The sequence below is a fragment of the Coregonus clupeaformis genome, unplaced genomic scaffold (assembly GCF_020615455.1).
Source record: "Coregonus clupeaformis isolate EN_2021a unplaced genomic scaffold, ASM2061545v1 scaf0035, whole genome shotgun sequence".
In the NCBI taxonomy this organism is placed as follows: domain Eukaryota; kingdom Metazoa; phylum Chordata; class Actinopteri; order Salmoniformes; family Salmonidae; genus Coregonus; species Coregonus clupeaformis.
The window spans coordinates 124,294-140,348 of NW_025533490.1; the positions used below are offsets into that span (position 1 = coordinate 124,294).

At 44.0% G+C, this 16,055-nt stretch overlaps 1 protein-coding gene across 2 annotated transcripts in view; it reads right to left on the reverse strand.

The window, feature by feature from the left end:
• LOC121566204 (LIM domain kinase 1) overlaps positions 1 to 16,055 on the reverse strand; it is a 93,611-nt gene that overhangs the window by 29,264 nt on the left and 48,292 nt on the right. For both annotated transcript variants that reach the window (XM_041876367.2, XM_041876371.1), the window contains one exon: positions 1,655 to 1,793. In XM_041876367.2, the coding sequence (XP_041732301.1) occupies positions 1,655 to 1,793 (139 nt within the window). The remainder of the gene's footprint in view (positions 1 to 1,654; positions 1,794 to 16,055) is intronic.

Here is a 16,055-nt window from a genome sequence, read left to right on the forward strand (position 1 = left end):
ACCAAGTCCATATTACGGCAAGAGCAGCTCAAATAAGCAAAGAGAAACGACAGTCCATCATTACTTTAAGACATGAAGGTCAGTCAAGACGGAAAGTTTCTTCAAGTGTCGCAAAAACCATCAAGCGCTATGATGAAACTGGCTCTCATGAGGACCACCACAGGAATGGAAGACCCAGAGTTACCTCTGCTGCAGAGGATAAGTTTATTAGAGTTACCAGCCTCAGAAATTGCAACTCAAATACATGCTTCACAGAGTTCAAGTAACAGACACATCTCAACATCAACTGTTCAGAGGAGACTGTGTGAATCAGGCCTTCATGGTCGAATTGCTGCAAAGAAACCACTACTAAAAGGACACCAATAAGAAGAGCAGACTTGCTTGGGCCAAGAAACACGAGCAATGGACATTAGACCGGTGGAAATGTGTCCTTTGGTCTGGAGTCCAAATTTGAGATTTTTGGTTCCAACCGCCTTGGCTTTGTGAGACACGGTGTGGGTGAACGGATGATCTCCGCATGTGTAGTACCCACCGTAAAGCATGGAGGAGGAGGTGTTATGGTGTGGGGGTGCTTTGCTGGTGACACTGTCTGGGATTTATTTAGAATTCAAGGCACACTTAACCAGCATGGCTACCACAGCATTCTGCAGTGACACGCCATCCCATCTGGTTTGGGCTTAGTGGGACTATCATTTGTTTTTCAACAGGACAATGACCCAACACACCTCCAGGCTATGTAAGGGCTATTTTACCAAGAAGGAGAGTGATGGAGTGCTGCATCAGATGACCTGGCCTCCACAATCCCCCGACCTCAACCCAATTGAGATGGTTTGGGATGAGTCGGACGGCAGAGTGAAGGAAAAGCAGCCAACAAGTGCTCAGCATATGTGGGAACTCCTTCAAGACCGTTGGAAAAGCATTCCAGGTGAAGCTGGTTGACAGAATGCCAAGAGTGTGCAAAGCTGTCATCAAGGCAAAGGTTGGCTATTTGAAGAATCTCAAATATAAAATATATTTTGATTTGTTTAACACTTTTTTGGTTACTACATGATTCCATATGTCTTATTTCATAGTTTTGATGTCTTCACTATTATTCTACAATGTAGAAAATAGTAAAAACAAAGAAAAACCCTGGAATGAGTAGGTGTGTCCAAACTTTAGACTGGTACTGTATATATATCTTTTTACTCTTATAACTTTGCGGGGCCCAAAAAAATCACTTGCGGGCCTGCCTGTTGCCGATCCCTGTTCTAGTGACTAGTGAAGTTATTCAATCCATTCCATTCCACACCAACCCAACACCCCTTATCAGAGAAGGGCAGATCCCATGTCCCTCCTCCACTGACCCACATGTCCTTTCACCACCTCTCCTCTCAGACTCTTTACTTAAACAACAGTTAATGCCTCTCCCTGGAAAACTTACAGTGATGTGTAATGCATACTGTCTAATTACAGGTACTATAAAGTGGAGACCAGTGTTTCTGTGTGGATGTTGTTGCGTAAACCATATCCGACAGACTGTAACAGGAGTGTCGTATCAAGTCTGTGGCTGATTGGAGAGATTGACTGGTGAAGACAGAGAGGAGAGGGATCTCTAGTATTCTAGTCAGGAGGATCTAGTTACTGTGCTGTTTGTGGCTGAAGACTATCTTACCATGATCAGGCCGGTGGTGATGGGGTCGTTGCATCCATGGCACAGCTCTCCGAACTTGGCCCAGTAATCCTTCTTGCAGAAGAGCCGGCCCTCCTTCTCATAGTACCAGTGGGACAGGGAGGCACTACACTCACAGCATCTGAACAAGGAGAGAGAGAGGAATTATAAGCATATGTGTATGTTTATTAGGCAGAGCTGACTTCATAAAAGCTGGCTAGGTCTTTGAAACCATGTCTAGGCCTTCATGTTTTTTTCTCCAAACGGTCCCACCCATTGTAAGTCAAAATTTGCTCTAATATAATTGAATGGCAGAGGCCTTCTTTCCAGCTTCTGAAGGCCTAGCCAATGGCTGGCTGAGCTAGATTTTTCTACCCAGAGACCACCAAAGACAAATCTATTTTCAACACAAACTGAAGAGATGAAATCAGAAGATCATAAAAATTATTCAAAAGATGAAGTAGAAATGGAAAATAAATTGTATTAAAAAAAATAATTAGATATTTTTGTATAAATCCTTATGCCTTCTCTGAAGGCCTAGAAGGCCCTCAGGGTTCCCCACTAATTTTAGCCCATCATGAGGCTAAACCACAGAGATGTGTCTTACTAAAGATAATGCAACAGATAACGCATCAGAGATCTGAAAGTGATAAAGTGACTTCAATTTCCTTAATCACTAAGCAACATTCTAACATACATTAGGTGTTAGACCAAAGAGTTGATCACAGACAAACCCAACACTGTGACTAATATAGGTCTTGAAACAACAAGGATGTGATGACAGACACCTACACATGTCAATGCTGTTCAAACACAACATCCAACTATAACAACATGGTTGTTACTCCAGTGGCTTTTGATCCACACAACCTGTTTCACACACACACACACACGAACGCCACAGGTAAACATTAAATCCGCATTAATGTCTCCCACGATTGCAAAGTGATTTTATACATTCCAGTAACATTCGATTTAGAATAAAACATCTCAGATATATAACCACGTTATAAATTGGGTGGTTCAAGCCCTGAATTCTGATTGGCTGACAGACGTGGTATATCAGACCATATACCATCGGTATGACAAAACATTTCTTGTTACTGCTCTAATTACGTTGGTAACCAGTTTATAATAGCAATAAGGCACCTCAGAGGTTTGTGGTATATGGCCAATATACCACGGCTAAGGGCTGTATGCAGGCACTCCGCTTGTGTCGTGCATAAGAACAGCCCTATACCACACCCCCTCGGGCCTTATTGCTTAATTATATCATAGACATAAGGGGCTATCTGCATGTGGAGATCGTAAAGGAATGAACTTACCGCTGTCAGTAACAGTGGATTAAGAGAGCTGATAGTGAGATATCTCTCTCAGGGAGAGGAGAGGAGAGAACAGGACAGAGCTGAATGATTGGGTAGTGATGTCAGGCAGATAGAGATCATTGGCTGATAGACAGGGTGAGGACTGAGGAGGGAAGGGGAGAGGAGATGACAACACAGACGACAACACAGTCACTAATCACAGAGACACACACACCAGAGGAGGCTGATGTTAGGAACTATAGGAGGACAGGCTCATTGTAATGGCTGGAATGGAATCAATGGAACGGTACCAAACACATAAAACACATGGAAACAACATGTTTGACTCTGTTCCATTGATTCCATTCAAGCCATTACAATGAGCCCATCCTCTTATAGCTCATCCCACCAGCCTCCTCTGACAAACACACACACACACACACACCTGATACTGCACATACCAAATGGATGACACAACATTGATCTAGCTCAGGGTGGTAGTCAGCTTTCCACATCTCTGCAACCATGAATCAAGATAAAACAAGTTCCAGAAGAACTAGTTAAGTTGGCTATTCTAAACCACAACAGGACAGGAGTTTGAGACTGCTCTGTGCATTACCCTTTTCATAGAAATGAGCTGAGCCAAGTCAAGCCGAGCTATAGCCTACTGGGATGACCTGTTTGCTGGCTGGAACCATACAGGACAATGTGAAAGAAAATATCCAAGCCACACAGCATAGTTCGGCTTTGCAGGATAGTGTGAAAAGGTCATCTGTGTGAGACATCCATGACTAACTGTGTGTCTCCACTCCGTCCCAGTGGACCATCGTCCATCAGCACTCTGGGTCCTTCCTCTGCCAGACAGCCAGGGATCAATAGGAATAGACCTGGGGGAGTCAGGGGGACTTTTGGTCATCAATCCCCATCTGCTGCCTCTCTGCTGGGCTACAGAACATCCAGACCAGAGGCCTAGGAGGGGAAAGAGAATGGGGCAGTGGGGTAAGGGTATGGGGTGTAATGTTAACAGATTAAGTTTAGGGGCCTAGGAACTGTGGGGAGGGAGGCCTAGGGAGAGGGGAATGAGGACGGGCCAGCAGGAGAGTGGGAATGAGGATATTGGGGTTAAGGGTAGGTAGAGGATGATGGGGGGAAAGTGAGTGGAACAGATTGAGCAGGCACTGGAGGAGTGGGCAGATCAATTCCCATGGGTTTCTGCGGTTTTCATCAGTCTTCTTTAAGTCTAGCCAGGACACACAAGTATGCACCCATGTAGAAACACACACACAGACACTAAATTCACACACACTGACATGTACACACACTAAACCTCCCTCTTTCTGATATGCGCATGTGCTCACATAGCGAACATCTCAGTGTAACGGTCAAAGACAGAGCTCCCACTACTACACCCTGATCCAGCTGCATGCAGTATGCTGAGCATGTGGTGTGATGCTAGGAGGCAGAAGAACTGGGTCAAGGGTAGTCAGAGGACACAGACACACTACTCTACCTAGTCAGCAGTCCTGTCTTCCAGCTACACCTCCCCCTCTCCACTGCAGAGTCCCTGCAGCCTCCTGCAGAGTCAAAGTCATACCTGGGCCTGCTCTATACACAGCAGGCATATCAGACCACACAGGGCTTCAATGCTCTCGAGCTAAATCCAAGCTGAAGTCACCTTATCAGGGAAGGGCATGTAGCGCTGAACTGTACTGTAGCAGAATACCATATGATTATGACTAAACAGTTAGTTCTCAGAATATAGTCTTATGTTACCCACAGTAGCAGGCAATAGTAGTAGGATTACATGCGAGTGAAAGTGTGAGTGTATGTGTTTGTGGGATACCCTTTGACAGGGTCTGTCTGGAGCGACCTTTGGTGGATTTGTGCCTGTGTGTGTGTGTGTGTGCACGTCCATTCCTATGTATGTGTTTGTGTGTGTGTACCATGCATGCCTGTACGTGAGGATTAACAGTTTGAAAGACTCAGAGGGAGACTCTCTTACCCATCCCAAATGGATGACTGAGACCTTGTGTAAAGCCAGTGTGTCTATGTATGCGGATGACTCAACACTCAGCTACTACAGCAACTGAAATAACTGCAACACTTAACAAAGAGTTGCAGTTAGTTTCGGAATGGGTGGCAAGGAATAAGTTAGTCCTGAATATTTCCAAAACTAAAAGCATTGTATTTGGGTCAAATCATTCACTAAACCCTAAACCTCAACTACATCTCGTAATGAATTATGTGGAAATTGAGCAAGTTGAAGTGACTAAACTGCTTGGAGTAACCCTGGATTGTAGACTGTCATGGTCAAAGCATATTGATACAACAGTAGCTAAGATGGGGAGAAGTATGTCCATAATTAAGCGCTGCTCTGCCTTCTTAACAACACTATCAACAAGGCAGGTCCTACAGGCCCTAGTTTTGTCGCACCTAGACTACTGTTCAGTAGTGTGGTCAGGTGCCACAAAGAGGGACTTGGGAAAATTGCAGTTGGCTCAGAACAGGGCAGCACGGCTGGCCCTTAAAAGTACACAGAGAGCTAACATTGATGACATGCATGTCAGTCTCTCCTGGCTCAGAGTGGAAGAGAGATTGACTTCATCACTGCTTGTTTTTGTGAGAGGTGTTGACGAGATGAATGTACCGAGCTGTCTGTTTGGAATACTGGCACACAGCTCGTACACCCATGCATACCCCACAAGACATGCCACCAGAGGTCTCTTCACAGTCCCCAAGTCCAGAACGGACTATGGGAGGCGCACAGTACTACATAGAGCCATGACTCTATTCCACATCAGGTAACTGATGCAAGCAGTAGAATCAGATTTAAAAGAACAGGTAAAAATACACCTTGTGGAAGAGCGGGGACTGTGAAGAGACACACACACAGGCACATACACACATACATATAGATGCTCACTCTACACACACGTACACATGGATGTTTTATTGTAAATATGTGATAGTGGAGTAGTGGCCTGAGGGAACACACTAAATGTATTGGGTAAAGTGTTATGAAATATAATGTCATGTAATATTTTAAATTGTATATAACAGCCTTAATGTTGCAGGACCCCAGGAAGAGCCTTGGCAGCAGGAAGAGCCTTGGCAGCAGCTAATGGGGATCCTTAATAAATACAAATACAAATACCTTGCCCTGAGTTCAGTACTACTACTTCCTATACACACACACACACACACACACACAAACTTAACACACTCAAAACTGTTGCACTGCACTTGTACTGTACAGTAGCCTATATTGCCGGACAATGCTGGTGACCCAAAATAATAACTGACAAGAGTAACAACATAACAGTCCCGTGTAGCTCAGTTGGTAGAGCATGGTGTTTGCAACGCCAGGGTTGTGGGTTCGATTCCCACGGGGGGCCAGTATGAAAATGTATGCACTCACTAACTGTAAGTCGCTCTGGATAAGAGCGTCTCCTAAATGACTAAAATGTAATGTAAAAATAACACAAACACTATAGCATGCAACTCACATAGTCATGACCCATATATCTACATGCTGAACATGAGACACTGAACAGGCCCAGTGGCCCACCATCCACCACAGAGAAAACACAATGGTAAATATAGACGTGATAACGTGAGATGAGTAATGCAAAATGGTCTGTGGTGAAGACCAGAAATAGATTTCTTCTTGCCCACGCAGAACAGGGTTAGCGAAGAAGTGCAAGGTTCGTTGAAAGCATTGAGAGAGAAAAGAGATAAGACAAAAAGAGGAGGGGAGGACATGCTGTTGGAAGCATACGGATGGAGTTAAGCAGAGGAGATGAGAGATGAGCGAGAAAATATGTTTAGCTCTGCTGAAAGAGAGGAGAAGGAAAGGATATGTTGGGAAGGGAGAGGAGGCGCAACGCTTAAAGGAGGTAGAGAAAAAGGAAGGTAGAGGTATGGAGATGAGCTATGCCAAAAGGATGGAAGGAAAGGGATAGATGGGTTTTTACTGGATGAGATGAGTCCCCAGGGCTCTGTTATCAGGGCCGGAGGGGGGAGAGGGAGAGAGAGAGAGAGGGTGAGGGGGAGAGAGAGAGAGAGACAGCGAGAGAGAGAGAGATAGGGAGGGATAGAGAGAGAGAGAGAGAGAGAGAGAGAGAGAGAGAGAGAGAGGGGTGAGGGAGATAGAGAGAGAGGGATAGAGAGAGAGAGGGTAAGGGAGAGAGAGGGATAGAGAGAGGGAGGGTGAGGGAGAGAGAGGGATAGAGAGAGAGAGAGAGAGAGAGGGATAGAGAGAGAGAGAGAGAGAGAGGGAGAGAGAGAGAGAGAGAGAGAGAGAGAGAGAGAGAGAGAGAGAGAGAGAGAGAGAGAGAGAGAGAGAGAGAGAGAGAGAGAGAGAGAGAGAGGGTGAGGAAGATAGAGAGAGAGGAAGAGAGAGAGGCAGTGAAAGGAGGGATGAGCATGACAAATGACTGTTCGACAAGCTAACAGACAAGCAACTAGGAAAGGCTGGAAAAGCTGATTTGTAATGGAATATCTACATAGGCGTACAGAGGCCCATTATCAGCAACCATCAGTCCTGTGTTCCAATGGCACGTTGTGTTTGCTAATCCAAGTTTATCATTTTAAAGGTCTAATTGATCATTAGAAAAAACTTTTGCTATTATGTTAGCACAGCTGAAAACTGTTGTGCTGATTAAAGAAGCAATAAAACATGTAGAGGTCTGTAATTTTTATCATAGGTACACTTCAACTATGAGAGACGGAATCTAAAACAAAAATCCAGAAAATCACATTGTATGATTTTTAAGTAATTCATTTGCATTTTATTGCATGACATAAGTATTTGATCACCTACCAACCAGTAAGAATTCCGGCTCTCACAGACCTGTTAGTTTTTCTTTAAGAAGCGCTCCTGTCCTCCACTCATTACCTGTATTAACTGCACCTGTTTGAACTTGTTACCTGTATAAAAGACACCTGTCCACACACTCAATCAAACAGACTCCAACCTCTCCACAATGGCCAAGACCAGAGAGCTGTGTAAGGACATCAGGGATAAAATTGTAGACCTGCACAAGGCTGGGATGGGCTACAGGACAATAGGCAAGCAGCTTGGTGAGAAGGCAACAACTGTTGGCGCAATTATTAGAAAATTGAAGAAGTTCAAGATGACGGTCAATCACCCTCGGTCTGGGGCTCCATGCAAGATCTCACCTCGTGGGGCATCAATGATCATGAGGAAGGTGAGGGATCAGCCCAGAACTACACGGCAGGACCTAGTCAATGACCTGAAGAGAGCTGGGACCACAGTCTCAAAGAAAACCATTAGAAACACACTACGCCGTCATGGATTAAAATCCTGCAGCGCATACAAGGTCCCCCTGCTCAAGCCAGCGCATGTCCAGGCCCGTCTGAAGTTTGCCAATGACCATCTGGATGATCCAGAGGAGGAATGGGAGAAGGTCATGTGGTCTGATGAGACAAAAATAGAGCTTGTTGGTCTAAACTCCAATCGCCGTGTTTGGAGGAAGAAGAAGGATGAGTACAACCCCAAGAACACCATCCCAACCGTGAAGCATGGAGGTTGGAAACATCAGTCTTTGGGGATGCTTTTCTGCAAAGGGGACAGGACGACTGCACCGTATTGAGGGGAGGATGGATGGGGCCATGTATCGTGAGATCTTGGCCAACAACCTCCTTCCCTCAGTAAGAGCATTGAAGATGGGTCGTGGCTGGGTCTTCCAGCATGACAACGACCCGAAACACACAGCCAGGGCAACTAAGGAGTGGCTCCGTAAGAAGCATCTCAAGGTCCTGGAGTGGCCTAGCCAGTCTCCAGACCTGAACCCAATAGAACATCTTTGGAGGGAGCTGAAAGTCCGTATTGCCCAGCGACAGCCCCGAAACGTGAAGGATCTGGAGAAGGTCTGTATGGAGGAGTGGGCCAAAATCCCTGCTGCAGTGTGTGCAAACCTGGTCAAGACCTACAGGAAACGTATGATCTCTGTAACTGCAAACAAAGGTTTCTGTACCAAATATTAAGTTCTGCTTTTCTGATGTATCAAATACTTATGTCATGCAATAAAATGCAAATTAATTACTTAAAAATCATACAATGTGATTTTCTGGATTTTTGTTTTAGATTCCGTCTCTCACAGTTGAAGTGTACCTATGATAAAAATGACAGACCTCTACATGCTTTGTAAGTAGGAAAACCTGCAAAATCAGCAGTGTATCAAATACTTGTTCTCCCCACTGTATTTTATATATATATATATATATATATATATATATATATATATATATATACAGTGAGGGAAAAAAGTATTTGATCCCCTGCTGATTTTGTACGTTTGCCCACTGACAAAGAAATGATCAGTCTATAATTTTAATGGTAGGTTTATTTGAACAGTGAGAGACAGAATAACAACAACAAAAATCCAGAAAAACGCATGTAAAAAATGTTATAAATTGATTTGCATTTTAATGAGGGAAATAAGTATTTGACCCCTCTGCAAAACATGACTTAGTACTTGGTGGCAAAACCCTTGTTGGCAATCACAGAGGTCAGACATTTCTTGTAGTTGGCCACCAGGTTTGCACATATCTCAGGAGGGATTTTGTCCCACTCCTCTTTGCAGATCTTCTCCAAGTCATTAAGGTTTTGAGGCTGACGTTTGGCAACTCGAACCTTCAGCTCCCTCCACAGATTTTCTATGGGATTAAGGTCTGGAGACTGGCTAGGCCACTCCAGGACCTTAATGTGCTTCTTCTTGAGCCACTCCTTTGTTGCCTTGGCCATGTGTTTTGGGTCATTGTCATGCTGGAATAACCATCCACGACCCATTTTCAATGTCCTGGCTGAGGGAAGGAGGTTCTCACCCAAGATTTGACGGTACATGGCCCCGTCCATCGTCCCTTTGATGCGGTGAAGTTGTCCTGTCCCCTTAGCAGAAAAACACCCCCAAAGGATAATGTTTCCACCTCCATGTTCGATGGTGGGGGATGGTGTTCTTGGGGTCATAGGCAGCATTCCTCCTCCTCCAAACACGGCGAGTTGAGTTGATGGCAAAGAGCTCCATTTTGGTCTCATCTGAACACAACACTTTCACCCAGTTCTCCTCTGAATCATTCAGATGTTCATTGGTAAACTTCAGACGGGCTTGTATATGTGCTTTCTTGAGCAGGGGGACATTGCGGGCGCTGCAGAATTTCAGTCCTTCACGACGTAGTGTGTTACCAATTGTTTTCTTGGTGACTATGGTCCCAGCTGCCTTGAGATCATTGACAAGATCCTCCCGTGTAGTTCTGGGCTGATTCCTCACCGTTCTCATGATCATTGCAACTCACGAGGTGAGATCTTGCATGGAGCCCCAGGCCGAGGGAGATTGACAGTTATTTTGTGTTTCTTCCATTTTAGAATAATCTCACCAACTGTTGTCATCTTCTCACCAAGCTGCTTGGCGATGGTCTTGTAGCCCATTCCAGCCTTGTGTAGGTCTACAATCTTGTCCCTGACATCCTTGGAGAGCTCTTTGGTATTGGCCATGGTGGAGAGTTTGGAATCTGATTGATTTCTTCTGTGGACAGGTGTCTTTTATACAGGTAACAAGCTGAGATTAGGAGCACTCCCTTTAAGAGTGTGCTCCTAATCTCAGCTCGTTACCCGTAGAAAAGACACCTGGGAGCCAGAAATCTTTCTGATTGAGAGGGGGTCAAATACTTATTTCCCTCATTAAAATTTCCCCAATTTTTTTTTTTGTTGTTATGCTGTCTCTCACTGTTCAAATAAACCTACCATTAAAATTATAGACTGATCATTTCTTTGTCAGTGGGCAAACGTACAAAATCAGCAGGGGATCAAATACTTTTTTCCCTCACTGTATATATATATAAATTTTAACAATTTTTTAGCCAAATTTTTTGCGTAGCATTGACTCTATGATCACAGTGATGCTCTTATGTAGAGATATTAGATTCATAGATTATTTAATTAGCCTGATGTTTGTATAGTGTAATTATCTTTGAACTGTCTGCTGTATATATTTTTTACAGGGCCGGTTCCAGCCTTTTGGGGGCTCTAAGTGAGATTTGTCACCTATCGGCAAAACATTTTAGTGGCCCCTCTCTTGACGGTGGAGAGAAAAAAATTAGTTTTCAAAGTGAATTTCCTGCAATTCTACCCATTTTGCCATGGGGTGGCGAGAATTTTTTATCAGTTTTAAACATCCACAAGAGCTGAAAGACAATGGCCATACTTACCCATGATGTTGCACAACGATTTAAGTCAATAAGTCAAAGTATGATATATTTGGTGTTGAAGTCGGAAATCCGAAGTGGTAACTTCAGAAATGTCCCGTGCCTATGACGTGTGTTTCCTCTATGATATGTCGTGCTAATACCTTTCAGTCTACGTTTCTGTTAAGAGCTGGGTTTTATTTGAATGTTACCACCCACCAGCATGGCATTGTTTCTTAATCAGAAACACCTGCAAAGTCCTTCCTCTTCGTGAGTCGCGACTGAGCTGAGCAATATAATAGATTATCTTTGGCTGAGTCAAAGAGCTTTTCGCGGTAGACACCGGAGCCATGCAGCAGGTAGACACCTGAGCCATGCAGCAGGTAGACACCTGAGCCATGGAGCAGGTAGACACCTGAGCCATGGAGCAGGTAGACACCTGAGCCATGGAGCAAATAAAAATAGGGGGTGTTTGCACCTCCACTTTTTTACTAGCAAATCATCATAATCCATTGGATAATTTGTCAAGTTTCACTTATTTTTTTTGCTAGTCTGTATGGAAAAAAAAAGATATGACCATTTTATTAAATGGTACGATTGTATATGATAAGATTGCATTTTGTAACCCCGCTCCCCCCGTTGCCACAACATGAATGGTTTTGACCACGCTCCACTGCTTTGATTAGTGATTATAACCGCGATCGATAATAGACAGTACTGTGCAGCCGTTTTCATTGACCTGGCCAAGGCTTTCGACTCTGTCAACCACCGCATTCTTATTGGCAGACTAAATAGCCTTGGTTTCTCTAATGACTGCCTCGCCTGGTTCACCAACTACTTCTCAGATAGAGTTCAATGTGTCAAATCGGAGGGCCTGTTGTCTGGACCTATGGCAGTCTCTATGGGGTGCCCAGGGTTCAATTCTTGGGCCAACTCTTTTCTCTGTGTATATCAATGACGTCGCTCTTGCTGCTGGTGACTCTCAGATCCACCTCTACGCAGACGACACCATTTTGTATACATCTGGCCCTTCATTGGACACTGTGTTAACAAACCTCCAAACGAGCTTCAATTCCATACAACACTCCTTCAGTAGCCTCCAACTGCTCTTAAACACTAGTAAAACAAAATGCATGCTCTTCAACCGAACGCTGCTTGCACCCGCCCACCCGACTAGAATCACTACTCTAGACGGGTCTGACCTAGAGTACGTGGACAACTACAAATATCTAGGTGTCTGGTTAGACTGTAAACTCTCCTTCCAGACTCACATTAAGAATCTCCAATCCAAAGTTAAATCTAGAATCGGTTTCCTATTTCGCAACAAAGCCTCCTTCACTCATGCTGCCAAACATGCCCTTGTAAAACTGACTATCCTACCGATCCTTGACTTCGGCGATGTCATTTACAAAATAGCCTCCAACACTCTACTCAGCAAATTGGATGTTGTCTATCACAGTGCCATCCGTTTTGTCTCCAAAGCCCCATATAATACCCACCACTGTGACCTGTACGCTCTTGTTGGCTGGTCCTCACTACATATTCGTCGCCAAACCCACTGGCTCCAGGCCATCTATAAATCACTGCTAGGCAAATCCCCGCCTTATCTTAGCTCATTGGTCACCATAGCAACACCCACCCGTAGTCTGCGCTCCAGCGAGTATATCTCACTGGTCATCCCCAAGCCAACACCTCCTTTGGCCGCAATTCCTTCCAGTTCTCTGCTGCCAATGACTGGAACAAACTGCAAAAATCTCTGAAGCTGGAGACGCTTATCTCCCTCACTAACTTTAGGCATCAGTTGTCAGAGCACCTTACCGATCACTGCACCTGTACACAGCCCATCTGAAATTAGCCCGCCCAACTACCTCATCCCTATATTGTTATTTATTTTGCTCATCTGTACCCCAGTATCTCTATTTGCACATCATCTCTTGCACATCATTCCAGTGTTAATACTAAATTGTAATTATTTTGCACTATAGCCTATTTTATTGCCTTACCTCCATAACTTGCTAAATTTGCACACTGTATATTAATTGTATTTCTGTTGTATTTTTTTGATTTTTGTTTTGTTTTACCCCATATGTAACTCTGTGTTGTTGTTTTTATCGCACTGCTATGCTTTATCTTGGCCAGGTCGCAGTTGTAAATGAGAACTTGTTCTCAACTGGTTTACCTGGTTAAATAAAGGTGAAATAAAAAAAAAAAAAAAAGTGCAGCTAGAAATCACAAGTGTCTATCCTATAATGAAAAGGCACCCGCAAAAGACAATTCTACAAACTTGTTTATCTATTTTGTGCTGTTGTTACATTTGTATTGGTGTTTCGTTTCGTGTCAGATGTGCTCAGAGTGTTGTTACATATCATTTGCGGCGTGTAGCCTATAATTTCACTTCCTCTAGTTGTGAGAACCAAGGCATGAGCACAGGCTGACTTGGCATTGCTTTTGCGCAGCCGATTAGCTTGCCAGCAGCCTACCAAAGGTTGCACTGTGTCCATTACAATGTAGAAAAATGTATCTAGTCCAAACCGTTTAATAGTTACATTGACATTTTAGTCATTTAGCAGACGCTCTTATCGAGAGCGACTTACAGTAGTGAGTACATACAGTGGGGGAAAAAAGTATTTAGTCAGCCACCAATTGTGCAAGTTCTCCCACTTAAAAAGATGAGAGAGGCCTGTAATTTTCATCATAGGTACACGTCAACTATGACAGACAAATTGAGGAAAAAAAAATTCCAGAAAATCACATTGTAGGATTTTTATGAATTTATTTGCAAATTATGGTGGAAAATAAGTATTTGGTCACCTACAAACAAGCAAGATTTCTGGCTCTCACAGACCTGTAACTTCTTCTTGAAGAGGCTCCTCTGTCCTCCACTCGTTACCTGTATTAATGGCACCTGTTTGAACTTGTTATCAGTATAAAAGACACCTGTCCACAACCTCAAACAGTCACACTCCAAACTTCACTATGGCCAAGACCAAAGAGCTGTCAAATGACACCAGAAACAAAATTGTAGACCTGCACCAGGCTGGGAAGACTGAATCTGCAATAGGTAAGCAGCTTGGTTTGAAGAAATCAACTGTGGGAGCAATTATTAGGAAATGGAAGACATACAAGACCACTGATAATCTCCCTCGATCAGGGGCAAGATCTCACCCCGTGGGGTCAAAATGATTACAAGAACGGTGAGCAAAAATCCCAGAACCACACGTGGGGACCTAGTGAATGACCTGCAGAGAGCTGGGACCAAAGTAACAAAGCCTACCATCAGTAACACACTACGCCGCCAGGGACTCAAATCCTGCAGTGCCAGACGTGTCCCCCTGCTTAAGCCAGTACATGTCCAGGCCCGTCTGAAGTTTGCTAGATTGCATTTGGATGATCCAGAAGAGGATTGGGAGAATGTCATATGGTCAGATGAAACCAAAATATAACTTTTTGGTAAAAACTCAACTCGTCGTGTTTGGAGGACAAAGAATGCTGAGTTGCATCCAAAGAACACCATACCTACTGTGAAGCATGGGGGTGGAAACATCATGCTTTGGGGCTGTTTTTCTGCAAAGGGACCAGGACGACTGATCCGTGTAAAGGAAAGAATGAATGGGGCCATGTATCGTGAGATTTTGAGTGAAAACCTCCTTCCATCAGCAAGGGCATTTAAGATGAAACGTGGCTGGGTCTTTCAGCATGACAATGATCCCAAACACACCGCCCGGGCAACGAAGGAGTGGCTTCATAAGAAGCATTTCAAGGTCCTGGAGTGGCCTAGCCAGTCTCCAGATCTCAACCCCATAGAAAATCTTTTGGAGGGAGTTGAAAGTCTGTGTTGCCCAGCGACAGCCCCAAAACATCACTGCTCTAGAGGAGATCTGCATGGAGGAATGGGCCAAAATACCCATTGAAATAGGGGCAGCATTGCCCTCCGGGGGGGGGTTTAAAGCTAAATTCCCAAAATTCTTCACATTTTGCCATGACTTATGCCATGTTAATATCATATCTGAGTGAGAATGACAAACAAAATCAATTGGGGCCCCCTGGAGGTCAGGGCCCCTGGGCACATGCCATGATTACTTCAAGATTAAATAGCTGGCTAGACTAACTACCAATCTAAAGATGTACATGACTAATTGTCAGCTAATTGAGTGACTAATAATAATAATATAATAATAATATACCATTTAGCAGATGCTTTTATCCAAAGCGACTTACAGTCATGTGCGCATACATTGTTATGTATGGGTGGTCCCGGGGATCGAACCCACTACCCTGGCGTTACAAGCGCCATGCTCTACCAATTGAGCTACAGAGGACCATAACAAGAGAAAAACTGCTGAAATTTTGAAATTGCACCTGGTGTATTTTACTATCCTTACTCTCAATAGCAGTAAGAGACCCCGACTGAGTCCCCCAAAAATTAACAATAATTGGGTCGGGGTCCCCCTAGCGGCCAGGGGCCCTAAGCAACCGCTTATGTCGCTTATGCCTGGAGCCGGCCCTGCTTATTTACCATGTAAACCACTTGACCCAGGTATCTGACCAAGATCAACTGCTGCCAGTTGTTTTAAATGGATATCAAAACAAAAGATGAATGAATATAATAATTGGGTTTGTTTACATTAATAAAATGATGCCAATTTGACCTGTCACTACGGTAGGTCACTCATTGAGTGTATGAGGAGGGCAGTGATTGAAATGTAGACGACTGATTTAGCTACAGATAGCGATATGAATCAGGAGGAGTCACACACACACACACAGCATATGTTTTACTATCCTTGTGGGGACCTAAAATGTACTTCCATTCAAAATCATATTTTCCCTAACCCGTAACCCGTAACCCTAACCTTATCCATAGCCATAACCCTAAACCTAACCCTAATTGTAAC